The sequence below is a fragment of the Pygoscelis adeliae genome, unplaced genomic scaffold (genome assembly GCF_000699105.1).
Source record: "Pygoscelis adeliae isolate BGI_AS28 unplaced genomic scaffold, ASM69910v1 Scaffold160, whole genome shotgun sequence".
Taxonomy (NCBI): domain Eukaryota; kingdom Metazoa; phylum Chordata; class Aves; order Sphenisciformes; family Spheniscidae; genus Pygoscelis; species Pygoscelis adeliae.
The window spans coordinates 7,550,519-7,577,279 of NW_008824035.1; the positions used below are offsets into that span (position 1 = coordinate 7,550,519).

At 38.2% G+C, this 26,761-nt stretch overlaps 1 protein-coding gene across 1 annotated transcript in view; it reads left to right on the plus strand.

Annotated features, from left to right (window-relative positions):
• Positions 1-26,761, plus strand: part of TTN (titin) — a 246,273-nt gene that overhangs the window by 174,157 nt on the left and 45,355 nt on the right. Inside the window, 47 exon segments of the mRNA XM_009333163.1 lie at positions 8-163; positions 270-503; positions 595-785; positions 1,269-1,698; positions 2,207-2,515; positions 2,929-3,077; positions 3,169-3,201; positions 3,301-3,430; positions 3,531-3,830; positions 3,918-4,235; positions 4,326-4,622; positions 4,728-5,027; positions 5,724-6,038; positions 6,135-6,283; positions 7,806-7,956; positions 8,042-8,323; positions 8,414-8,716; positions 8,804-9,106; positions 9,220-9,501; positions 9,962-10,261; positions 10,348-10,650; positions 10,769-11,077; positions 11,162-11,443; positions 11,663-11,962; positions 12,109-12,402; positions 12,499-15,465; positions 15,569-15,889; positions 16,004-16,288; positions 16,483-16,782; positions 17,099-17,401; positions 18,499-18,774; positions 18,889-19,188; positions 19,279-19,581; positions 19,823-20,122; positions 20,248-20,535; positions 20,628-20,924; positions 21,014-21,316; positions 21,410-21,715; positions 22,491-22,778; positions 22,886-23,176; positions 23,271-23,558; positions 23,733-24,323; positions 24,415-24,519; positions 25,026-25,223; positions 25,308-25,604; positions 25,730-26,317; positions 26,411-26,713. Coding sequence (XP_009331438.1) covers positions 8-163; positions 270-503; positions 595-785; positions 1,269-1,698; positions 2,207-2,515; positions 2,929-3,077; positions 3,169-3,201; positions 3,301-3,430; positions 3,531-3,830; positions 3,918-4,235; positions 4,326-4,622; positions 4,728-5,027; positions 5,724-6,038; positions 6,135-6,283; positions 7,806-7,956; positions 8,042-8,323; positions 8,414-8,716; positions 8,804-9,106; positions 9,220-9,501; positions 9,962-10,261; positions 10,348-10,650; positions 10,769-11,077; positions 11,162-11,443; positions 11,663-11,962; positions 12,109-12,402; positions 12,499-15,465; positions 15,569-15,889; positions 16,004-16,288; positions 16,483-16,782; positions 17,099-17,401; positions 18,499-18,774; positions 18,889-19,188; positions 19,279-19,581; positions 19,823-20,122; positions 20,248-20,535; positions 20,628-20,924; positions 21,014-21,316; positions 21,410-21,715; positions 22,491-22,778; positions 22,886-23,176; positions 23,271-23,558; positions 23,733-24,323; positions 24,415-24,519; positions 25,026-25,223; positions 25,308-25,604; positions 25,730-26,317; positions 26,411-26,713 — 15,918 coding nt within the window.

Genomic DNA, 26,761 nt, shown 5'->3' on the forward strand with positions numbered 1-26,761 from the left:
TTTTCAGTACCACCAACTGTTACATTACGCTTGGCTGTGAGAGGAGATACTATCAAAGTGAAAGAAGGAGAACCAGGTGCTGGAGATGGAGAACACAGGAGCCATGGGGAAATGGAAATCATGATGGAAAAGGTAGCCCAAGAATTAAGATACCCAGCAGGATGTTGGGTATTGCCATGCCATTGAAGTCACTGCTCTGATGGCCTCATCTGGGTCATTGTCTCTAAAGAGTGTTAGTTCTCAAGTGTGTCTGGGTGGCATATCCATAGGGGGAATAATATGCCTGTGTGCAAACAGTTCAAAGATTGAATGGGACAAGAATGAAGTTTTAATTGACCAAACATCTAGTGCGCTTAAGATAACCAAGGAAGAAGTATCTAGAAGTGAGGCAAAAACTGAGCTTATCCTGCCTGCAGCAGTGAGGGATGATAAAGGCACTTACACTGTGAGAGCTTCCAATCGTCTTGGCACTGCATTTCGCAATGTGCATGTTGAAGTGTATGGTAAGGATGCGACATTTTAATAAAATGACAGCTAATAAAATGCTTTTGCCTTTTTCTTAATGTAATTCTATGCTCTATGGCTTTCCTACAGATCGTCCTTCTCCACCAAGAAATCTTGCTGTTTCTGATATTAAAGCAGAATCATGCTATTTAACATGGGATGCACCACTTGATAACGGTGGTAGTGAAATTACCCATTACATTATTGAGAAACGTGATGCCAGTAGGAAGAAATCTGAGTGGGAAGAAGTCTCCAAAAGTGCTGTTGAGAGAAGATTTGGGGTAATTTATAGAATATCTTTATTAGATACTTTAGTATGCATAAAAAATAACAACAGTACACATCTAATGAAAACTGCTGCTTGCATAGATACCTGTGCTCGTGCTCCATTTAGACTCCAGAATTACTAGATGAATGTTACCCATCTATGTATGTGTGTTTTCCTCATGTGACAAAGCAAAAGGAACTGTTCTCTTTTGCTACTTAATCTCATCTGAGTTTAGAAGACATCTTCCTTTCCATTTCCCAGCATTATTCATAGCTTTACGAACTGCAAAAACAAACATGATGACATTTTTATTTATGTTTGGTCCTGTGCACGTGAAATAAGAATATCCCTAGGGCATTACATACAGCTGTACAGTACATAAATATAGGTATGTCAACAAGATTCCAAGACAGAATTTAAAGCGAAAACCACTGCATAACTTCAAATAAGTTTATTCTGAAAGTAACCAAGTATTGATTTAAATCTTATTTTTCAGGTATGGAATCTTGCAACAAATGAAAAATATCAATTTAGAGTCCGGGCTGTAAACAAATATGGAATAAGTGATGAATGCCTCTCAGAAAAAGTTGTTATTAAGGATCCTTATGGCCTTCCTGGACCTCCTGGAAAACCAAAAATTTTAGATCGCACCAGATCATCAATGCTGGTGACTTGGGAGCCTCCTTTGAACAATGGTGGCAGCCCAATAACTGGCTATTGGTTGGAGAAGAGAGAGGTGGGAGGTGTCTACTGGTCACGTGTTAACAGGGCTCCAGTAACAAAACCATCAGTAAAAGGTCTAGAGTACAATGTGCTTCGTTTGGCTGAAGGTGTTGAATACCAGTTTAGAGTTATGGCTGAAAATCTTGCTGGAATTGGCCCTCCCAGTGAACCATCAGACCCTGCCTTAGCAGCAGATCCCATATGTAAGTATATAATTTGTATGATTATTTTTAAGGACTATATCACACCAGAACCAAAAATGTGTTATTGAATATATATTGAATTTAATGTAATTAATCCAATGCTTTGTTTTCATTAAACCAAAGAGAATATATTGACACAAAGTAGTTTCCTGATTTCCTATTTCCACCATTTTAAAAATAATTTGCTTCAATTTAGTTTTTTTACCTTTTATGAACCTTAAACTGTGATTACACCAGTGTAAACATTGCCAAATAAACTTCAGTTCAGAATCAGATTTTTATATTGTTGTTTTTCTTTATTGTTAAAGAGTTCAATCTTTATGCCTTGTACCTTAAGTATCCCTTAATAATATATGTAATATATCTAATTAGTATGCGTGTTCTAGGATTATACACTCTATGTATGACAGAAGAAAATTAAAATACTAGCATTCTTCTAGAAACTATTCAGAAAAATATAGGCAGACACTAACTCTCAGATAATTTTTATTTGCTCTTGTTTTACAAGTTGTGCCTGGTCCACCATCTTGCCCAGAGGTCAAAGACAAAACCAAGTCGTCTGTAGCTCTTGCATGGAAGCCTCCACAAAAGGATGGTGGCAGTCCTATAAAAGGATATATTGTTGAAATGCAAGATGAAGGTAGTACTGACTGGAAGAAGGTGAATGAAGGAGACAAACTCTTTCCTACTTGTGAATGTGTTATTCCCAACTTGAAAGAGCTCAGAAAATACCGATTTAGGGTGAAAGCTGTAAATGCTGCTGGAGAATCAGAACCAAGTCCTGCAACATCAGAAATACCTGTCCAAGACATTCTAGGTAAGTGTTCTGAGAATTAATTTAGGTATTTATATCTAAGTGACACCTACTGCTGTAAATATTCAAGCAGGATGCCAAGCAAGCCAAAGTCAAAACAGAACAAACAATTATGCAAAAATGTAACAAAACATTGACACACATTTTTGAAAGTGTCATGATGACCATTACCAGGTCAGGATCCATTAGAAAACTGATGAGCACCTACAGTCATACTAAAGAAATAATGTGTATTTTATGAAGAAATGACTACAACAATTTTTTCTATTTGTATACTTCCCAGCTTCCTTTTTGCACATCCAACCTTTCCCACATAAACATGCATTCTGCATGTTTGTGTGGGGTTTTAGCTCAGTGCTGCCGGAAATTTACTTTCAGTAGCTCTTAAAATTTAGATATTAAAATATTTTTTGCAGAGGAACCAGAAATCTTCCTTGATATTGGAGCACAGGATTTCCTCTCTTGTCGTGCTGGCACAACAATTAAAATCCCAGCTGTTATCAAGGGTCGTCCAGTTCCAAAAACATTTTGGGAGTTTGAAGGAAAAGCAAAGACAACAGCAAAGGTTAGTAAAAGAAAAAACTTTTTTCTACAGGTGTTTCTAGACATTTAAGCCTATCCCCTTTTATATTTACGTTATTTCCCTTTGTTTATAGGAGGGAGGTCATAATGTACCTGAAGAAGCTCAGGTAAAGCTAACAGTTTTTGTAACTTTATTATTGTTGCATTTCTCAAACATAAATATTTAAAGTTTATCTATAACTTCTCTTCCTTTCTATAATACACAGGTGGAAGCAACTGATACACGTTCAGTGATTATCATCCCTGAGTGCAACAGAAGTCATTCTGGACGATACAGTATTACAGCAAAAAACAAAGCAGGACAAAAAACTGTGCATATCAGGGTCAATGTGCTTGGTATGGCTTACACATATTGAAGTATTCAAATACTAGGGTTTAGTCTTATTTTTCTACATACTTATGTAAAATTGTTTCTGTTGTGCTTTTACCTTAACAGATGTCCCAGGTCCACCAAAAGACCTAAAAGTAAGTGATATCACAAGAGGTAGTTGTAAACTTTCATGGAAGATGCCAGACGATGACGGTGGAGATAGAGTCAGAGGCTATGTTATAGAAAAAAGAACTATTGATGGGAAGGCCTGGACTAAAGTCAATCCAAACTGTGGAAGTACTTCCTTTGTTGTACCTGATCTCATATCTGGCCAAGAGTATTTCTTCCGGGTACGTGCAGAAAACCGTTTTGGTGTTGGCCCTCCTGCAGAAACCATCCAACGGACCACAGCCAGGGATCCAATCCGTAAGTGAAATCAAAGTCAAACAAATTCTTTAAAACCAGATAGTACTGTTCAGTGGATTTATTGACATTTCTCTTTTGTTTGTGAAGATCCTCCTGATCCACCTATTAAACTAAAGATTGGCCTTGTAACCAAGAACACAGTGAGCTTGACATGGAAACCACCAAAGAATGACGGTGGAGCTCCTGTTACACATTATAATGTTGAATGTCTCCGCTGGGATCGTACTGGAGAAGTGAAAGAGACTTGGAAGCAATGCAACAGACGTGATGTGGAGGAAACAAAGTTTACTGTTGAGGATCTTGTAGAAGGTGAAGAATATGAATTCAGAGTCAAAGCTGTAAATATAGCAGGTCCTAGTAGGCCTTCAGCCACTGTTGGCCCACTTGTTGTCAAAGACCAGACATGTAAGTACTAACTGATACCAGTAAATACAAATTCCATTTTAAAATTATGAAGTATTTTTGTATGTTAATTTTTTCAACATTTCATTGTAGGCCCACCATCTATTGAACTCAAAGAATTTATGGAGGTTGAAGAAGGAACAGATGTTAACATTGTGGCCAAGATAAAGGGTGTACCCTTCCCCACATTAACATGGCTAAAAGCTTCTCCAAAGAAACCAGACGACAAAACGCCAGTGCTGTATGATCAACATGTCAACAAGATCGTTGGTGAAGATACTTGCACTTTATTGATTCAACAGTCTCGCAGAAGTGATACAGGCTTATATACTATAACAGCTGTAAATAATCTGGGAACTGCTTCAAAGGAGATGAGACTAAATGTTCTGGGTAGGTATCAAGAACTCATGCATTGCATAAATTGATAGCATTCATGTGATACTTTATTTTAATAGCATTTGAATTAATTCTTCTTTATAAAAATGTATCTTTTAGGTCGTCCTGGACCTCCAGTGGGACCTATTAAATTTGAATCCATTTTGGCTGATAAAATGACAATATCATGGCTTCCTCCATTAGATGATGGTGGTTCTAAGATTACAAACTATGTTATAGAGAAAAAAGAAGCAAATAGGAGGACATGGGTACCCGTCACTAATGAGCCTAAGGAATGCTTATTCACTGTTCCCAAGTTGATGGAAGGCCATGAATATGTGTTCCGCATCATGGCACAAAACAAATATGGTATTGGAGAGCCTTTGGATAGTGAACCAGAAACAGCACGAAACCTTTTCAGTAAGTAGGAATATGCTTTCAAACTATGTCAGTTGTTTTCATATGCTGGTATGTGTACAACATCTCTTAAATACCACTACTACTTTTCTCTCTTCACGTAAGTAAATTTTCAAGACTAGCTTGAAGAGTTTTAGCATTAGTAGTTAGTTCTTAAAAGCATGTGTAGTACTGAAAAATACTTTTCTCCCTCCTTGTTATATATTAAAATACAATATCAAGCTTTTCTAAGGTTTAAATATACGAATAAGGATTTATCTGATAAGATTCAGGCCATTCTGTTGTATCTGAGACATTATTGCCCTTATAGATCAGAAAGAGTCAATTTCCTGCCTTCAGTTTTGAAAGATAAATTAGTCAGAGTATCTCTGATGTAGAAGGCATGTTGGGCTGGCAAGAGAAAATCATTCTTAAAATATCCAAGGTTAGGCTGGGCACTGAAATGAGGTACTGATCCAGGAAGGCGAGAACAACTCATTTTTGACAATCCTTATTTGAAGGAAAGACACTTTGTTTCACAGAAGTATATGTATCTGAATATGGATGGGAAGGTGGATGAGGGAAGGAATCTCGTGCAGATAGGTAGCTACCTAATACAGCTGTGACCATGTGAGTGCATAGCTCTGTTTTGCGCTCTAGCTATCTCCACCTTCCTTTAGCATTCTTTTTTACAAGCTATGTGTGAATTTTTTCCCCCAGCTGTTCCTGGACCTTGTGACAAGCCAACTGTTAGCAGTATAACACGTGACTCAATGACTGTAAACTGGGAAGAACCAGAACATGATGGTGGCTCTCCTATTACTGGCTACTGGTTGGAGCGCAAAGAGACTACCGGAAAGAGATGGACCAGGGTTAACCGTGATCCTATCAAACCTATGACACTAGGGGTTTCATACAAAGTTACAGGTCTTATTGAAGGCTCTGAATATCAGTTCCGTGTTTCAGCTATCAATGCAGCTGGTGTTGGTCCACCAAGCATGCCATCTGATCCAGCAATGGCTAGAGATCCTATTGGTAAATATTTTAGATTCCTATTTTTGAATTTGAAAATATTCAAATAAGAACATAGAATATATTGTTATGCTCTAATGGTATGACGATATTTTTCAGCCCCACCTGGCCCTCCTATTCCAAAAGTTACTGATTGGACAAAGTCATCTGTAGACTTGGAGTGGACTCCACCACTAAAGGATGGTGGTTCTAGGGTCACTGGCTACATTGTTGAGTATAAAGAGGAAGGAAAGGAAGAATGGGAACGGGTAGGTGGAATATTACAGAATCTGCATTTCTTCTCTCTGTGTGTCTAGCAAAAGAAATCCCTCCAGAAAATATATTTTTTACAAATTTTCACTATGCAAGTTATTTTTTAAAAGTTCATATTTTTGCACCATAATTATCTTCCTATGTTTAAAATATAAGACCAAATGCAAAAGTCAGTAATTGCCCCTCCACATCAAGTTAACTTTGCAGTTTCCTAAACTTAGAATTTTTAAATTTCTGTTTAAATGTGTGAGAAAATATGTAGGTAATTTGTGATAAAAGAACAGAAGACAAGACCAAGTTAGAACTGGCACAAAAGTAAGTCTCACTGGCATCAGACTCTGCCAAATCATTTGCAACTACTATGTTCCTACTTTTTTCAATAATGCATTGCTGAATTTTTTTTCCATAATGCATTACTGAAAATTTTTTTTCAGTAATGCATTACCGAAAATTTAACTGATGTTAAAAAAGCCATACCTTGGCTATTTTTTGTATCTCCATAAACATTTGAGTGCATTTTAAGTAATACCTAAATTTCCTACACCGTTTCCAGGTAAACAGGCTTCCTATTGGGGTTAAGAAGAACAAATAATTCCTTTTTTTTTGCCACTCTCACTTATAAGAGTGTCGTGGTTTAGCCCCAGCCGGCAACTAAGCACCACGCAGCCGCTCGCTCACTCCCCCCGCCCCACAGTGGGATGGGGGAGAGAATCAGAAGAGTAAAAGTGAGAACACTTGTGGGTTGAGATAAAGACAGTTTAATACGTAAAGCGAAAGCCACGCACACAAGCAAAGCAAATCACTACTTCCCACAAGCAAGCAGGTGTTCAGCCATCTCCAGGAAAGCAGGGCTCCATCACATGTAACGGTTACTTGGGAAGACAAACGCCATCACTCTGAATGTGCCCCCCTTCCTTCTTTTTCCCCCAGCTTTATATGCTGAGCATGATGTCATATGGTGTGGAATATTCCTTTGGTCAGCTGGGGTCAGCTGTCCCGGCTGTGTACCGTCCCAACTTCTTGTGCACCCCCAGCCTGCTCGCTGGTGGGGTGGGGTGAGAAGCAGAAAAGGCCTTGACTCTGTGTCAGCACTGCTCAGCAGTAACGAAAACATCCCTGTGTTATCAACACTGTTTCCAGCACAAATCCAAAACATAGCCCCACACTAGCTACTATGAAGAAAATTAACTCTATCCCAGACAAAACCAGCACAATGAGTTTATTTGTCCAATAATACATGTAATTGTTCTGAGACCACAGATTATTGTAATTGCTGTAACATCCTTGTCTGTTAGAATTATCAAAAAGGTGAATTTTCAGAATAGCTTGTATGTCCAAGTCCTGTATTTCTTTACACAGATTCTGAAGACTTCTATGTGAGCTAGGTCCATGTATGCTTAAGACTGTCTTGTGCTTGTAAATCTGAAACAACATCTGATTTAAGATTTTTTTCAAACATCACAAAGAAATTGATGATACCTTGGTGTTAGCTGATGTTATAATTTTTTTTTTTTCCAGGTAAAAGATAAAGAAATTAGAGGAACCAAGTTCGTTGTGGCAGGATTAAAAGAAGGATGTTTTTACAAATTTAGAGTTAGAGCAGTGAACGCTGCTGGCATTGGAGAGCCTGGAGAAGTTACAGACATTATTGAAATGAAGGACAGAATTGGTATTTATCATTTACATTTACATTTTTAGTACCTCTAAGTCAAAGTGAGAAAAAAAAAATAAATTTTTTTGTTCACCTCCCACAGTGGCTCCTGATATTAATTTGGATGCAAGCGTCAGGGACAGAATTGTTGTTCATGCTGGAGGAGTAATTCGGATCATAGCATATGTCTCAGGAAAACCAGCTCCAACAGTGACTTGGAGCAGGGATGACCAAGCTTTACCAGAAGAAGCCAGAATTGAAGAAACAGCTATTAGTTCTTCTTTGGTCATCAAGAATTGCAAAAGGAGCCACCAGGGTATATACACTCTTCTTGCTAAAAATGCCGGTGGTGAGCGGAAGAAGACTATTATTGTTGATGTGCTAGGTAAATAGCAACTTCAGTCCTTGTGAACAAGTAAAATTTCATAATATTCAGCATGTATACTTAAATACTCCATTTCTTCTTTGCTTTCAGATGTGCCAGGCCCAGTTGGAATGCCATTCCTTACTGAGAACCTAACCAGTGACTCTTGTAAATTGACATGGTTTACTCCAGAAGATGATGGTGGTTCTCCTATTACCAACTACATAATTGAAAAACGTGAATCTGACCATAGAGCTTGGACTCCAGTAAGCTACACAGTTACGAGACAGAATGCTACCGTTCAGGGACTCACTGAAGGGAAAGCCTACTTTTTCCGAATTGCAGCTGAGAATATAATTGGCATGGGTCCATTCACAGAGACAACAAAAGAGATTGTCATTAGAGATCCAATAAGTAAGTATATTTTCAGGTTTGCATTACTGTCATATGAGATGAATATGCAGAAAAATGCATTTACCATATTTTTTTGTTTATTCGCAGCTGTTCCTGACCGTCCAGAAGACCTGGAAGTAAAAGCAGTTACCAAGAACTCTGTTACATTAACTTGGAACCCTCCAAAATATAATGGAGGCTCAGATATCACCATGTATGTTCTAGAGAGCCGTCTCATTGGAAAAGAGAAATTCCACAAAGTTACAAAGGAGAAAATGCTTGATAGGAAATACACTGTAGAAGGCTTGAAAGAGGGTGACACCTATGAGTATCGTGTGAGTGCTTGCAATATTGTGGGGCAAGGCAAGCCATCATTTTGCACAAAACCAATCACATGCAAGGATGAAATTGGTATGTATCTTTTTCGTATTTGAGAACAGTGATTACATTTACTGATTCCTTACTTTTTCTTATTAATATTGCTGACATTTCTGGGCATTGTGTTTTTTAATATTGTCTTTCAGCTCCTCCATCACTTGACCTTGACTTTAGAGACAAGCTTATTGTTCGGGTTGGTGAAGCTTTCAGCCTGACTGGACGTTACTCAGGCAAGCCTGCACCAAAGGTCACTTGGCTAAAGGATGATATTGTTGTGAAAGAAGATGACCGTACAAAGATCAAGACAACTCCTACAACTCTTTGCCTGGGGATACTAAAATCTGTCCGTGAAGACTCAGGCAAATATTGTGTTACTGTAGAGAACAGCACAGGATCAAGAAAAGGATTTTGTCAAGTTAATGTTGTTGGTAGGTTTTACTGAACAACAGTATTGTATGTGATTTTTAGTAGTGATTAGAATTCATTGAGTTATATAAAATGTAAATATTAAAATGTGTTCTCTATTACAATAATTTGATTTACTGCATTCTCATTTATACTGAAATACTATTTAGAAATTTTGAGTACATAGTTAACTCTGGCTTAGTTTATTCAGCATGTATAATTTAATGTCTCTTCATGCATTTAGAGAATGTCAACACTGTAGAAAATGTCAATCACCAAATATCTCATAAGCATTAAGGAATTAAGTCCAGTGAGTCAAACACTTATTAAAGAGGAATAATCTTGAGGTCTTGATTCCTTATTAAAACTCTAATGCCAAGTTTCTAATTTCATAATATATTTACTGTATTGACAGTGTTTAATCTATGTCATTATGTGAAGTTCATATAAAAGCATAGGTATGCTTCATTTTTTCTTAAACAGATCGTCCATCACCTCCAGTAGGCCCAGTTATATTTGATGAAGTTCATAAAGATCATATGGTAGTTTCCTGGAAACCTCCATTAGATGATGGGGGCAGTGAAATTACAAATTACATTGTTGAGAAGAAGGATACACACAGAGACCTGTGGATGCCAGTTACATCTGCCACAGTTAAGACAACGTGCAAAATTCCTAAGCTGCTGGAAGGAAGAGAATACCAAATCCGAATTTATGCTGAAAATCTTTACGGCATAAGCGATCCTCTCATCTCTGATGAGATGAAAGCCAAGGACCGTTTCCGTATGTTATTAATTTGCTATCTTAGTTTGATACTTTACTCTTTAATCTGTTTGTAGTGCTCATAAACTCTTTGTTTTTTCCCCCAGGTGTTCCTGATGCACCTGAGCAACCAATCATTAAGGATGTTACCAAAGACTCTGCAGTAGTGGTTTGGAACAAACCATATGATGGAGGCAAGCCAATAACAAACTATATTGTAGAAAAGAAGGAAACAATGGCTACAAGATGGGTCAGAGTTACCAAAGACCCAATTTTCCCCAGTACTCAGTTCAAAGTCCCTGACCTCCTTGAAGGCTGTCAATACGAATTCCGTGTTTCAGCAGAAAATGAAATTGGCGTTGGTGATCCTAGTCCACCATCAAAGCCAATTTTTGCTAGAGATCCAATTGGTAAAGTATTAAATTTCATTTCTCATTGAAATTTTAATGCACTCTTCATTTCAGTTAGAAAATAGTTTTAATAGTTTCCTTTCTTTCCCATTTCTTTCTTTTTTTGCTTTTTTAACAGCAAAACCAAGTCCACCTGTTAATCCAGAAGCAGTAGATAAAACTAAAAATTCAGTTGATTTATCTTGGCAACCACCACGCCATGATGGTAATGGCAAGATAATTGGCTACCTTGTTGAGTATCAGAAAGTTGGAGATGAAGAATGGAAAAAGGCCAATCTTACAGCAGATTCTTGTCCTGAAACAAAATACAAAGTCACTGGCCTTACTGAGGGTTTGACCTATAAGTTCAGGGTCAAGGCAGTCAATGCAGCAGGTGAATCTGAACCAGCCTATGTTCCTGATCCAGTAGAAGTAAAGGACAGACTTGGTGAGTTTAATAAATTCAGATAAGTTTACCTAAGAAGAGATTTTTTTTCCCTCATTTTCTAAAAACATATCATTTTGATTCCAGAACCTCCTGAGCTGATACTTGATGCTAATATGGCCCGAGAACAGCATGTAAAAGCTGGAGATACTCTGAGACTTAGTGCTGTTATTAAAGGTGTTCCATTCCCAAAAGTTTCTTGGAAGAAAGAAGATCATGAGGTCTCACCGAAAGCTGATATTGAGGTTACAGGAGTTGGTAGCAAGCTTGAAATTCGTAACACTGTCCATGAAGATGGTGGAATTTACTCCCTGACCGTTGAAAATCCAGCTGGTTCAAAGACTGTTTCAGTAAAAGTTATTGTCTTAGGTAATCTTTTTGATGTTCCTTTTATATTGCATGTTTTTATTCTATAATTAGAGATTAAGAAATAAAGGAATGTCTGGAAAATATCAATAAACCAAGTTATAAGAAATACACAGTAGAAAAAGAACTAAAAATTATATGAAATATATTTATTTCTCTTGAAATTTACTAAAATGCTTTGGTTATCAAATAAATAACAGATTCCATTTTTTTCAATATTAGATAAACCTGGTCCACCCAGAAATCTGCAAATCAGTGAAGTTAGAAGTGATTCTTGCTATCTCACTTGGATGGAACCAGAAGATGATGGTGGCTCTGTCATTACCAACTATGTGGTGGAAAGGAAAGATGTAGCTTCTGCACAGTGGGTAGCCATCTCATCATCCTCCAAGAAACGCAGTCACATGGCTAAATATCTGATGGAAGGCACTCAGTATCTCTTCCGAGTTGCAGCTGAGAATCAATTTGGTAGAGGTCCATATGTGGAAACACTCAAGCCTATTAAAGCTATAGATCCACTGCGTAAGTGTTTTTCAGTTATATGATTTGTTTTGTTCATATTGTTCTTGGTAATTTTTGAGATTATTTTATTGGTACTAATGTGATCATGGTACACTGCTACCATAGATTGGCCATCCTAGTAACCATTTTGATTTTGTATTTTAAAGATCCTCCAGGGCCACCAAAGAATCTGCATCATGTAGATGTTGACAAGACTGAAGTTTCCCTTGTTTGGAATCGACCAGATCGTGATGGCGGTGCTGAGATAACTGGATATTTGGTGGAATATCAAGAAGATGGTGCAGATGAGTGGACAAAGTTCCAGACGGTCCCTATGCTAGACTGTGTTGTTACAGGCCTACAAAAAGGAAAAATATACAAATTCCGTGTGAAAGCTCAGAATATTATTGGTCTCAGCCTTCCAGATACAACTATACCAATAGAGTGTCAAGAAAAACTAGGTAATTTTTAGTTTTTCATGTTGTTTCACTGATTCTTTCTCTCTTTCTTGAAGCATTTCCCCTGAAAAGGTAATTTTTATTTTTCTCTAATTTCAGTACCTCCATCTGTGGAACTAGATGTGAAGTTAATTGAAGGTCTTGTTGTTAAAGCTGGCACCACAGTGAGACTTCCTGCAATTATGAGAGGTGTGCCAGTTCCCACTGCAAAATGGGTTACTGATGGCACTGAAATTAAAACAGACGGCAGACACAAGATTGAGACTGACAATTATTCAACTGTACTTACCATCAAAGACTGTATAAGAAAAGATACAGGAGAATATCTACTCACAGTATCTAATGCAGCTGGCAGCAAAACTGTTGCTCTACATCTTACAGTTTTGGATGTTCCTGGCCCACCAACTGGTCCTATTAATATTCTTGAAGTAACACCAGAACATATGGTTATTTCTTGGCGCCCTCCTAAAGATGATGGTGGGAGTCCTATAATAAATTATATTGTTGAGAAACGTCAATCAAAGAAAGAAACTTGGGGAGTGGTTAGTTCTGGAACAAGTCACACAAAAATTAAGATTCCACGACTGCAGAAAGGCTGTGAATATATTTTCCGTATTCGGGCAGAAAATAAGATAGGCATTGGTGCACCCCTTGATTCAGAACCAACAGTTGCTAAATACATGTTTGATCCACCATCCCCACCTGGTAAACCAACTGTTTATGATATTACAGAAAATGCTGCAACAGTGTCTTGGACCCTACCAAAATCTGATGGTGGAACTCCAATAACTGGTTATATACTTGAACGTCGGGAAGCATCTGGTAAATGGGTGCGTGTCAATAAGGCACCAATACTTGATATGAAATACAGAGTCACTGGTCTTTTTGAAGGCAACACATATGAATTCAGAGTTTTTGCAGAAAACATGGTGGGCTTAAGCAAACCATCTCCGAGCTCTGATCCAATAAAAGCATCACGTCCTATCACTCCTCCTGGACCACCTATAAATCCAAAGTTAAAAGACAAAACCAAAGAAACAGCTGATCTTGTGTGGACAAAGCCCCTCAAAGATGGTGGCAGCCCAATTCTGGGATACGTCGTGGAATGTCAGAAAACTGGAACTACGCAGTGGAATAGGATTAATAAGGATGAACTCATTAGACAGTGTGCTTTCAGAGTACCTGGGTTAGTAGAAGGAAATGAATATAAATTCCGAATAAAAGCTGTCAACATTGTGGGAGAGGGAGAACCAAGAGAACTGGCAGAAACTGTACTTGCAAAGGATATTCTTTCTCCTCCAGAAGTAAGCCTAGATGTGACCTGTCGAGACTTAATTACTGTTCGAGTAGGCCAAACAATCCGTATTAGTGGTAAAGTAAAAGGCAGGCCAGATCCTGACATAACATGGTCTAAAGATGGCAAAGTACTAGTCCAAGAAAAGCGTATTGAAATAGTCCATGATCTACCTAATGTTGAACTGCAAGTGAAAGAAGCCAAAAGATCTGATCATGGCAAATATATAATAGCAGCTAAGAACAGCTGTGGACATGCTCAAGCTTTTGCTGTTGTTAATGTACTTGACAGACCTGGGCCGTGTCAGAACCTGAAAATAAGCTATGTCACAAAAGATTCTTGTATGATCGCTTGGGAGAGTCCAGTGGATAATGGTGGCTCTGAAATTACAAATTACATAGTAGAGTACCGTCAACCAAACCAGAGGGGATGGTCAATTGTCTCCTCTGATATCACTAAACGATTAGTAAAGGCAAATCTTATAGAGAACCGTGAATACTTCTTCAGAGTTTGTGCAGAAAACAAAATAGGTCCAGGTCCTTGCATTGAGACCAAGACTCCCATCCTTGCCATCAATCCTATTGACAAGCCTGGCGAGCCAGAAAATCTTCACATTGCAGAGAAAGGAAAGACATTTGTATATCTGAAATGGAGAAGGCCAGATTATGATGGTGGAAGTCCCAATTTAAGTTATCATGTTGAGAGAAAACTGAAAGATTCAGATGAATGGGAAAGGGTTCACAAAGGCAGCATTAAGGAAACACACTACATGGTAGATAAATGTGTTGAAAATAAGATTTACCAATTCCGAGTTCAAACCAAGAATGAGGCAGGTGAAAGTGACTGGGTAAGAACAGCTGAAGTTGTTGTGAAGGAAGATCTGCAGAAACCAGTGCTAGACTTGAAGTTAAGTGGGGTGCTAACTGTGAAAGCAGGTGACACAATTAGAATTGAGGCTGGAGTCAGAGGAAAACCACAGCCTGAAGTTGTATGGACAAAAGACAAAGATGCCACAGATCTAACCAGGTCTCCAAGAGTCAGTATTGAAACAACTTCTGACACATCTAAGTTTGTTCTCACAAAGTCAAGGCGTAGTGATGGTGGGAAATATGTGATTACTGCAACTAACACAGCTGGTAGTTTCGTAGCATATGCTACTGTTATTGTCTTGGATAAACCAGGTCCTGTAAGAAACTTGAAAGTCACTGACATTTCAAGTGATCGATGTACTGTTACTTGGGACCCTCCAGAAGATGATGGTGGTTGTGAAATACAGAACTACATCCTTGAAAAATGTGAAAGCAAGCGTATGGTTTGGTCTACATACTCTTCCTCTGTCCTAACAAACTGTGCAAATGTGACACGCCTCATTGAAGGTAATGAATATATATTCAGAGTTCGTGCAGAGAATAAAATGGGCACTGGTCCACCAATGGAAACACACCCAATTATTGCAAAAACAAAATATGATAGACCTGGACGCCCCGACCCTCCAGATGTCACAAGAGTTAGCAAAGAAGAGATGACTGTAGTTTGGAATCCACCAGAATATGATGGTGGCAAATCAATTACAGGATACATTTTAGAGAAGAAAGAGAAACGATCACTAAGATGGGTTCCTGTTACTAAGACCGCAATCCCAGAGAGGCGCAAGAAAGTTACTAATCTCATCCCTGGTCATGAATATCAGTTCCGCGTCAGTGCCGAAAATGAAGTCGGACTTGGAGAACCAAGCTTGCCATCAAGACCTGTAGTAGCAAAAGACCCAATAGGTATCATACCACTGTATACTACTATATTTTGTTCTAATGTTAACATAACAGATTGCTAAATTGCACAACTGTGTTCTTATCTGTAATTTTTATTGTCTTTCAGAACCACCTGGTCCTCCCACAAACTTGAGAGTGGTTGATAGCACAAAGAGTTCCATAACCCTTGGCTGGGGAAAACCAGTGTATGATGGTGGTGCTCCAATTATTGGATATGTTGTGGAAATTAGACCAAAAGTTGAGGGTGCTGATCCTGAAGCAGGATGGAAACGATGCAATGTTGCTGCCCAAGTTATTCACACAGAATTTACAGCCACCAGCCTGGATGAGAACCAATTATATGAGTTCAGAGTTTCTGCCCAAAACCAGGTTGGCCTTGGCCGACCAGCTGAACTGAAAGAAGCTGTGTCTCCCAAAGAAATACTTGGTGAGTTTTCCCATCCTCTTTATGAGTATTTACATACAATCTTTATTTGCTCTGGGTTTATTTTATTTTCATGTGCTAAACTTTGCATTTTGTTTCTTTAATTTTGTCTTTCAGAACCTCCTGAGATTGAGTTGGATGCAAGCATGAGAAAGTTAGTCACAGTCAGGGCAGGATGCCCTATTAGACTTTTTGCCATTGTTAGGGGTCGCCCAGCACCAAAAGTCACCTGGAGGAGAATGGGTGTTGATAATGTTATCAGAAAAGGACAAGTTGATCTGGTTGACACTATGGCCTTCTGTGTCATCCCCGATTCAACACGTGATGACTCAGGCAAATATTCATTGACACTTGTTAATGCAGCTGGAGAAAAGGCTGTATTTGTGAACGTCAGAGTCCTGGGTAAGTAATGAGAGAAATATCCCTAGACAATTTTTTAACTATATTGAATGTTCATTGCAGAAATTTTTATGACCGTTTTTGAGCGCAACTATATGAGCTAACACTAACTCCCCCTGTATAGGAAGCTGTTAGCCCCCTTTAATTTTAATTTATTAAAGAAGAAAAGACTAGCATAAATTGAAATTTCTTTATAGATACTCCTGGACCTGTGTCGGACTTCAAGGTTTCAGATGTCACCAAGATGTCATGCCATCTTTCATGGGCACCTCCAGAGAATGATGGCGGTAGCCCAGTAACTCATTACATCCTGCAGAAACGTGAAGCTGACAGGAAGACCTGGGGAACAGTCACTGCAGAACTAAAGAAAACTAGTTTCCAAATAGCTAACCTTGTACCTGGAAATGAATATTTCTTTAGAGTAACAGCAGTAAATGAATATGGGTCAGGTGTTCCAACTGACATACCAAAACCAGTTCTAGCAACAGATCCCCTAAGTAAGTATGCCTTTATGCACATTTTATGTTTTTTCTCTAATTTTAATAAGATTTTGCATTTTTTTCAAAGTTAGTGTTTCTGAATTGGACAATGCTACTAACTGCTCAACAATAAACATTAATATTTCTGTGTCAGTTTCTTTCAAATAATATAATCTATGAATATAGTACCTTTGCAATTATTAAGAATTTTGCTTTTTTCCATATTGTCCTTGTTGCATTAGCATGGTAGCATCCAATAATTCAACAAGTATTCAATAGTCAGAAAATCTTGGAAATTCAATGTTTAATGTGTTTCTTTTTTTTCCCCTGAAAGGTGAACCTGATCCACCAAGAAAACTTGAAGTTACTGAAATTACGAAGAATAGTGCTACTTTAGGGTGGCTGCCACCACTGCGTGATGGAGGCTCTAAAGTTGATGGGTACATTGTTAGCTACAAAGAAGATGACCAACCAGCGGATCGCTGGACAGAATATTCAGTTGTTAAAGATCTCTCCATTGTTGTAGCTGGTCTGAAAGAGGGAAAGAAGTACAAATTTAGAGTGGCAGCTAGAAATGCTGTAGGAGTAAGTTTGCCAAGAGAAACGGAAGGAGTATTTGAAATTAAAGAACAACTCAGTAAGTAACAATTTAAATACTACCTATGTTGCAATATTCTGCTTTAATAATTAAATGAGCAAGAATTCTTATTCTTTGAGTGATTCCCAGAATGACATATGCTTTACAAAATCATCTGGAGGATTATGGTTAACTGTATTGAATATTTTGACAGGTCAGAAAGGTTGAGAGTTGACCACTAATTCAGAATTAGTAAAGAATTTTGCAGGTGTGGTTTCAGTTGGAACCAGAAGATAGGAACTAAGGAGAAATAGTAAATACCTTCAATGAACTTAAAGTGAAAGAGAAAAAGAGTCAGAGTGGTAGTTTGAGAGATAAATGGGGCCAAAAGTGGGAGTTGTTTAAAGATAAAACAGGATGTTTATATTGTAGAGTTGGTTGAGAATATAAAGTGAAAGGCAGGGAGGACAGGTTGGCCTAATTAAGGTGGTAGGGTCCCTGAGACATGGAAGATGTAGGGGTAAGGGACAGATAAGAAGAACCTTTTTCATTTGTGACATGGAAAGAGGAAGAGGGAGGTATAGGAGCAAAAGAGAATGAAAACTAGCCCGTGGCAGGAAGAAAAGTACACCAAACATACTGCCATGTTTCTTTTCGAAGAAATCTGAAAGATTCTGTGCAAAAGAAATAGGAGAAGGGGTTCTACTTGAAGAATAATTCGAGGGTATAAAAAGATTGGCTGTGGAAATAGGTTTAGTTCAGTGAGAACTTCAGTCTTTCTTTTCTCCTCCTTCATGTTTGTCTTGTAGAAAGTCAGCAATAAGTGAGCAACCACAAGTTCTAGATATAAAGAGGAATAATTTCATGCATTAATAGTGCACAAGTCTCTACATAAACATGTGAGAAGGCAATCCAAACTCAAAAATATTCTCTTATAAACAGTACAAGAATGTAAAAGTAAGACTGGAATAGATATTGCCCACTGCAGAATCTCTAGTTGTCCATACGTGGAACCTAAATTAAAAATTATCAAGTCATTCCTACTGGTGATTCCACTTGAGAGAGAAGCAGAGAACTTTCACATGAAAACATAAGAAAAAGTAATTTAATATGTCACAGAAGTTGAATTTATATGTTTCTGTGTGATTTTTTTTCAGTCCCACCTAAGATCCTGATGCCTGATCATGTTCACATTAAAGCTGGAAAGAAACTGAGAATTGAAGCTCATGTATATGGGAAGCCTCAGCCAGTCTGTAAATGGTTGAAAGGAGATCAAGATGTACTTACATCCAGTCGCCTTGCTGTGCATAAAGCAGAAAAGTCTTCTGTTCTTATCATTAAGGATGTGACTAGAAAAGATTCTGATTTTTACACTCTTACTGCAGAAAATAGCTCTGGTACTGATAGTCAGAAAATCAGAGTGATAGTCATGGGTATGTTCCATTTGATTATTTTTAAACCCAGCTTTATAGAAAAATAGTTTTAGTATATTCCAGTGGTTGCCATTTCCTTTCATCCCTTTTTTCTTAATATACTTTTTTGTGCAGATAAACCAGGTCCACCACAGCCTCCATTTGATATTTCTGAAATAGATGCTGATGCTTGCACTCTTGCATGGCATATACCTCTTGAAGACGGTGGCAGTAATATTACAAACTATGTAGTTGAGAAATGTGATGTAAGCCGAGGAGACTGGGTAACAGCTTTAGCTTCTGTCACAAAGACAAGCTGCAGAATTGGAAAACTGATTCCTGGAGAAGAGTATATGTTCCGCGTTCGTGCTGAAAATCGTTTTGGGATTTCTGAGCCGCTTACTTCTGGCAAGATGATTGCAAGGTTCCCATTTGGTATGTCAGTTTTTGAGAGCAGCATTTCTCTTTTTAGTCCTCCTAGTAGGAAAACGTGTAATTGATATCCATCTTTGTATTTCTTTCTAGATGTTCCTAGTGAACCAAAGAATGCACGTATTACGAAGGTCAATAAGGACTGCATTTTTGTTGCCTGGGATAAACCAGATAGTGATGGAGGCAGTCCAATCACCGGTTATCTCATTGAGCGCAAAGAAAGGAACAGTTTACTGTGGGTGAAAGCTAATGACACAGCTGTGCGCTCCACAGAATACCCTTGCGTGGGCCTTATTGAAGGTCTTGAGTATACTTTCAGAATTTATGCACTGAACAGAGCTGGAGCAAGTAAACCTAGTAAACCAACTGAGTTTGTCACAGCAAGAGCACCAGTTGGTAAGCCAAACACACCAGTAATTTGCAACAGACTACTGTTTTTATGGTCATTTTCAATATATCTGCAACTCTTCACGATCTTGAGTTTGCCCTTATGTTTATATTTTCATGTTTACCATGACTGCACTGTGAGTGCACTGTGTGGGGTATGTGTAAATAGGATCCAGCACTATTAAAGCCATTTTTTAATATGTTAGCTTTTTTGGCAAAACAGACTGTAATGTGATCTTATTTGCCCTAGATCCCCCTGGAAAACCTGAAGTGATTGATGTCACTAAGAGTACTGTATCACTGGTATGGACAAGACCAAAGCATGATGGTGGTAGCAAACTTATTGGTTACTTTGTTGAAGCTTGCAAATTACCTGGTGATAAGTGGGTTCGGTGCAATACAACTCCACACCAAATACCCCTAGAAGAGTACACTGCTACTGATTTGGAAGAAAATGCTCAATACCAGTTTAGAGCAATTGCCAAGACAGCGGTTAACATTAGCCGACCTTCAGAACCTTCTGATCCAGTGACCATTCATCCAGAAAATGGTAAGAAACGTAAAAGCATTTGAGAACTCCAGTAAGAATCTGTGCATATTGAACTAACACTCATGTGAAGAATGAGATGTTTACCTCTTACTAGATTGATTAACTCTTTGGCTGTTTCCTTTCAGTTCCCCCCAGAATAGAGTTGGATCTGTCTATGCAATCACAGCTTACAGTAAAAGCTGGAACTAATGTGCGTCTGGAAGCAAATGTATATGGCAAGCCGATGCCAACAATCACCTGGAAGAAAGAAGGAGAATTTTTAAAGCCGTCTGAAGGTGTTAAGATCACTACTAAGAGAAATCTTGCTACAGTTGAGTTGTTCAGTGTTAACAGGAAGCAAACAGGAGACTATACTATTACTGCTGAAAATGCAAGTGGATCAAAGTCAGCAACCATTAAGCTTAAAGTACTTGGTAAGCTAAAGACTGTCTGTTAATAAATGCATTTATAGATAAATGATATAGCAAGAGATAGAGCTATAACAATGTGATGTTAATTCTTCTAGATAAGCCTGGACCACCGGCCTCCGTTAAAATCAAGCATATGTATGCAGATCGTGCAATGCTTTCTTGGGAGCCTCCTCTGGAAGATGGAGGTTCAGAAATTACTAACTACATTGTAGACAAGCGTGAAACAAGCAGACCAAACTGGGCCCAAGTCAGTGCCAATGTACCCATTACAAGCTGCACAGTGGAGAAACTAATAGAAGGACATGAGTATCAGTTCCGCATATGTGCTGAAAACAAATATGGTGTTGGAGACCCTATCTTGACTGAACCAGCAGTTGCTAAGAATCCATATGGTAAGTACGTTGTGGGATAGCTTCATTAGTCACTGGTTTTTTGTGTACACTTATGAATGTGAACATAACTTTCAAATAAATCTTCACAGATGTACCTGGACCTTGTGATCCACCGATAATTAGCAATGTAACAAAAGACTTTATGACGGTTAGCTGGAAGCCACCAGCTAGTGATGGTGGATCCCCAATAACTGGTTATATACTTGAGAAGCGTGAAACTAAGGCTCTTAACTGGACAAAGGTAAACAGAAAGCCTGTCATTGAAAGAACTGTTAAAGCTACTGGACTCCAAGAAGGAACAGAATATGAGTTCCGAGTGATAGCATTGAATAAGGCCGGACCTGGCAAGCCTAGCGCACCTTCTAAAGCAGTGTACGCTCGTGATCCTCAATGTAAGCTAAAAGTCTCAGATATTTTCCATGGTTATTTCCAAATACATTTGTACAGCATTTGGTATGATAACTTTATGTTATTTTAATTCTCAGACCCTCCTGGCCCACCTGCTTTCCCAAAAGTGGTTGATACTACTCGTAATTCGATAAGCCTGTCATGGAGCAAACCAGCATATGATGGAGGAAGCCCTATTATTGGTTATCTAGTGGAAGCAAAAAGAGCTGACACAGACAACTGGGTCAGATGCAATCTACCCAAGAACTTACAGGCTACGCGATTTGTGGTAACAGGGCTGATAGAAGATACAGAGTACCAGTTCCGTGTTTATGCTGTCAATAAGATTGGATACAGTGATCCAAGTGATGTTCCTGATAAACACACTGCCAAAGACATTTTAAGTATGTTCACCGAAAACAAGTTACCTTTGTTGACTTTTGCTTTAATTCATGGGATGGGTTCCAACGACAGGGTTTATCACAGATCACAGAAGCAGATTAATTTGGAATGTGTCATTTCTCAAAAAACATAGGCTAAAAGTGGTTAATTTGGAAGAGGGCTGTTAGGAACTGAGTAGAATCTGACTGGTGTCTGCTTTTTTCATTTGTATGCTAGATACTCTTCTGCCTCCTATTTTGGGTCTTCAAGAATTTTTTCTTTCTCTAATCCTAAAATTAGACTATTCAGATCTCTCTTCTATTCTTAAAACTTTCAGTCTTCTTCATGTCTTCCAAATAATTTGAAGCCAAGATTACTATTCTAAGCATCTGTGTGGCACACTTTAATTAGATGACACTTATTCCTTAAGAGCCATACTGGCTTCTGTATGCATTTTGCTGTACCAGAACTGTCTTGGTTCAAGATAAGCAGTACAGTCCAGGAGGCTTTGAAACTCCTTTGAGTTCTAGAGGAACTAGGAGACTTCTTTATATGATAAGTAATGTAAATGGTGGAAAAGGCAGAAAAAAAGGAAGTTAAATCAGTGAAAAAAAAGCCAAGTTTGCAAACGATCTTAAAATGGGAGTCAGGACACTGACTCACTAATATCATCACGGGCATGAGAACAAGTTCGTTAATCTAGTGAAATGCCAGTAAAGAGGGACTTTTTGTCACAGTAACTTTAGTGATAGTTTTAAAGATGATGTTTTAATTGCATGTTTTTTGTTAAACACACAGTTCCTCCTGAAGGAGAACTTGATGCAGAACTAAGGAAAGTCCTTGTGCTGCGTGCTGGAGTCACAATGAGACTTTATGTGCCAGTAAGAGGACGTCCACCACCAAAGATTACATGGTCTAAAGTGGGTGCTAACCTAAGAGATAGACAAGGATTAGACATCAAGTCAACTGATTTTGATACCTTCCTGCGTTGTGAAAATGTAAACAAATATGATGCTGGAAAATATGTCCTCAGTCTGGAGAACATCTGTGGTAAAAAGGCATACACTATTGTTGTAAAAGTACTTGGTAAGTCCCAGAGTTTTCCCCATTATAATATATTTGTTAACTTTTTAACTGATAATTTTTTGTATTTTGTTTACTAAATCAAATATGGGGTTGATGTGTTTATCTAGATACTCCAGGCCCTCCAATAAACCTGATTGTAAAGGAAGCATCTAAGGATTCTGCCTTCATTATGTGGGAACCTCCTCTAATAGATGGTGGCAGTCCAATCACAAATTATGTCGTTGAAAAACGTGATGCAGAAAGAAAGTCATGGTCCACAGTAACAACAGAATGTCCAAAAACAAGCTGCAGGATAACTAACTTAGAAGAAGGCAAATCTTACTTCTTCAGGGTTTTTGCTGAAAATGAATATGGTATTGGTGACCCCTGTGAAACTCGTGATGCTGTTAAAGCTTCTGGTAAGAAAAATGAATCAATTTCACCTGTTTTAGTATTCAAATAATTTTTATTTTTAGCTTGGACAGACACTTACTATGCTTTTCTTCCTTCTAGAAACACCTGGGCCAGTTGTGGATCTAAAAGCTTCAGCTATAACAAAATCATCATGCAATTTAGTATGGAAAAAACCTATCAGTGATGGTGGAAGCCGTATTTTTGCATATGTTGTTGAGGTCCTGATTGGTGAAGATAAATGGCAAGAAGTCATGCGGGCAAAGAACCTCCATTTTTCAATGAGAGACCTAAAAGAAGGACAAGAATACACTTTCAGAGTGAAAGCCCAAAATGATGCTGGATATGGAACTCCAACAGAGCTCACAATTGTGGCAAGAGATGATGTTGGTAAGAAACAACTTAAGATCATTAATTCAGTGCTTCACTTACCCAAATTACATTTATTTTATGCTTACTATCATTACTATGCATACATACGAATCAGATACCTTTAAAACAGCATCTTAATTTTATCACAGAGTTTTTGCACAGTTGAATAATCGGTTTCTTTTATTTTTACAGTGGCACCTGATCTTGATTTAAGAGATCTACCTGATTTGTGCTATATAGCTAAAGAGGGTAGCAATTTCCGTCTTAAAATCCCAATTAAAGGCAAGCCTGTCCCAACTGTAACTTGGAAGAAAGATGAAGACCAGGCACTTACTGAGAGTGGAAGAGTTGCATTTGAATCTACAGCAGTTAACACCACACTTGTAGTACATGACTGCCAGAAAGCTGATGCTGGAAAATACACAATAACTCTGAAGAATGTCGTTGGCAGCAAGGAAGGCATTATTTCTGTGAAAGTTGTTGGCAAACCTGGCATACCAACAGGTCCGGTGAAATTTGAAGAAGTCACAGCTGATGCCATAACCTTAAAGTGGGGCCCTCCAAAAGATGATGGTGGTTCAGAAATCACTAACTATGTCCTAGAGAAGAGAGATAATGTAAACAATAAGTGGGTGACATGTGCCTCTGCAGTCCAGAAAACCACATTTAGAGTTACAAGACTTCATGAAGGAAATGAATATACATTCAGGATCAGGGCTGAAAATAAATACGGAGTAGGTGAAGGTCTTAAATCTGACCCTGTCATTGCAAAACATCCATTTGGTAAGTATCCATTATAATTTTCAAAATTGAAAAAAATGTTTTAGGAGTGGTATTTATTTGTAATGTTACTGCATTTTTTTATATTGTTTAGATGTGCCAGATGCTCCTCCACCTCCCAACATTGTTGATGTTCGGCGTGAATCTGTAGCTTTAACTTGGACTGATCCCAGAAGAACTGGAGGCTCACCAATCACAGGTATATCTCCAAAAGCCTCCCTAGTGTTTCAGTTCTTAATAGTTCTTTCTCTCTGTCAAAGGGTAAGATAAAACTATCAGGTGTTTATGCTTTAAATTGAGTGAGTGATTGATTGATTGATTGATTGATTGATTGATTTCACTGTTTTACTTCCTACTCTTTCTCTACGATGATTTGTTTTAAAAAAATTAACTTAAAAATTGGGGAAAGACTAACTGAGAAACAATATTTTTGCACAGAGCCAAAATATATAAAGAAAGAAAAACAAACTCACCTATGTGTTACATTACTTGAGTCTATAAAATGAGCAATTTGCATTTACAAACATCTCGTCATTGCAATTACATACAGCTGTAATGTATGTCCACATCCAGTTCTTAATCTGGTTTTCAGTGTTCCTCTTGCACAATGCCTATGTGACATGCCATACAGGCAATATGATGTTTCACAATGCTGCAAGAAATGCAAAACCCCCTCATATTTTCATCTCACCATTTATCTTCTAGGTTATCACATTGAAGTCAAAGAAAGAAATAGTCTTCTGTGGAAGAGAGCAAATAAAACACCAATAAGAATGAAAGATTTCAGAGTGACAGGGTTAACTGAAGGTCTGGAATATGAATTCAGAGTAATGGCAATCAATATGGCTGGAGTAGGTAAACCAAGTCTGCCATCTGAACCAGTTGTGGCACTTGATCCTATTGGTAAGTCATCAGGAGAATAAAAAGGAAAATTCTGAAATTTCAAATAAATTTTGCTTGACAGATATTTATTATTTTTTCTTCTAGATCCCCCTGGGAAACCTGAAGTTATCAATGTAACTAGGAACTCAGTAACACTCATTTGGACAGAACCAAAATATGATGGTGGACATAAGTTAACTGGCTATATTGTTGAAAAGCGTGATTTACCCTCAAAGACTTGGACAAAAGCTAATCATGTGAATGTTCCAGATTGTGCATTTACTGTAACTGACCTCACTGAAGGCTCCAAATATGAGTTCAGAATTAGAGCAAAGAACACTGCTGGAGCTATCAGTCCTCCATCTGAATCCACAGGAACCATAATATGCAAGGATGAGTATGGTATGTAGACGGCATTAAAAATGTAGAATTTTATTTGAATAATTAACACCAAATCCTTTTTTTTTTTTTTTTTATGTTCTTGTTATAACACTCGGGGGGGGTTGTTTGTTTGTTTGTTTTGACAGAGGCACCAAGCATTGTTATCGATCCTACTTTGAAGGAAGGCTTAACAGTAAAAGCAGGAGACACCATTACAGTGTCTGCTATTAGTATCCGTGGCAAACCACCTCCAACTTCAGCATGGTCAAAAGCTGGAAAAGATTTTAGACCTTCAGAGCTTGTGCACATTGAAACCACACCAACGTCTTCTACTCTAACTGTCAAATATGCAGCCAGAAAAGATTCTGGAGAATACACAATCACTGCAACCAATCCTTTTGGCACTAAGCAGGAGAGCGTACATGTGAAAGTTTTAGACGTTCCAGGACCTCCAGGGCCTATTGAGATCAGCAATGTTTCAGCAGAAAAAGCAACTCTTACATGGTCACCTCCAGCAGAAGATGGTGGATCACCAGTCAAATCATATGTTCTTGAAAAGAGAGAAACTAGCCGTCTGCTCTGGACATTGGTTGCTGAAAATATTGAAAGCTGTAGGCATGTTGTTAGCAAGCTCATTCAAGGAAATGAATATGTTTTCCGTGTCTCAGCAGTAAATCAATATGGCAAGGGTGAACCAGTACAATCAGAACCAGTTAAAATGGTGGATAGATTTGGTACGTAGAACAAGCTAAGAAGTTCCAGTGTGTTTTTATTAATCTCAGAATACTTGATTTTTGTTTTAACTGTACTTTTTTCTTCCTTATCAGGTCCCCCAGGCCCTCCTGGAAAACCAGAAGTAACAAATGTGACTAAAAATACTGTCACAGTTACCTGGAAAAGGCCGGTAGATGATGGTGGAAGTGAAATCACAGGTTACTATGTGGAGCGAAGAGAAAAGAAAGGTTTAAGATGGGTCAGGGCAACAAAGAAACCAGTTTCAGACCTTAGATGCAAAGTAACTGGTCTCCTGGAAGGAAATGAATATGAATTCCGTGTCAGTGCAGAAAATAGAGCAGGAGTTGGACCACCAAGTGATGTTTCAAAATCAGTCATATGCAAGGATGTTGCATGTTAGTATCATGCCTTTTCTTTTTTGGGGGTGGATGGGATGGGTGGGG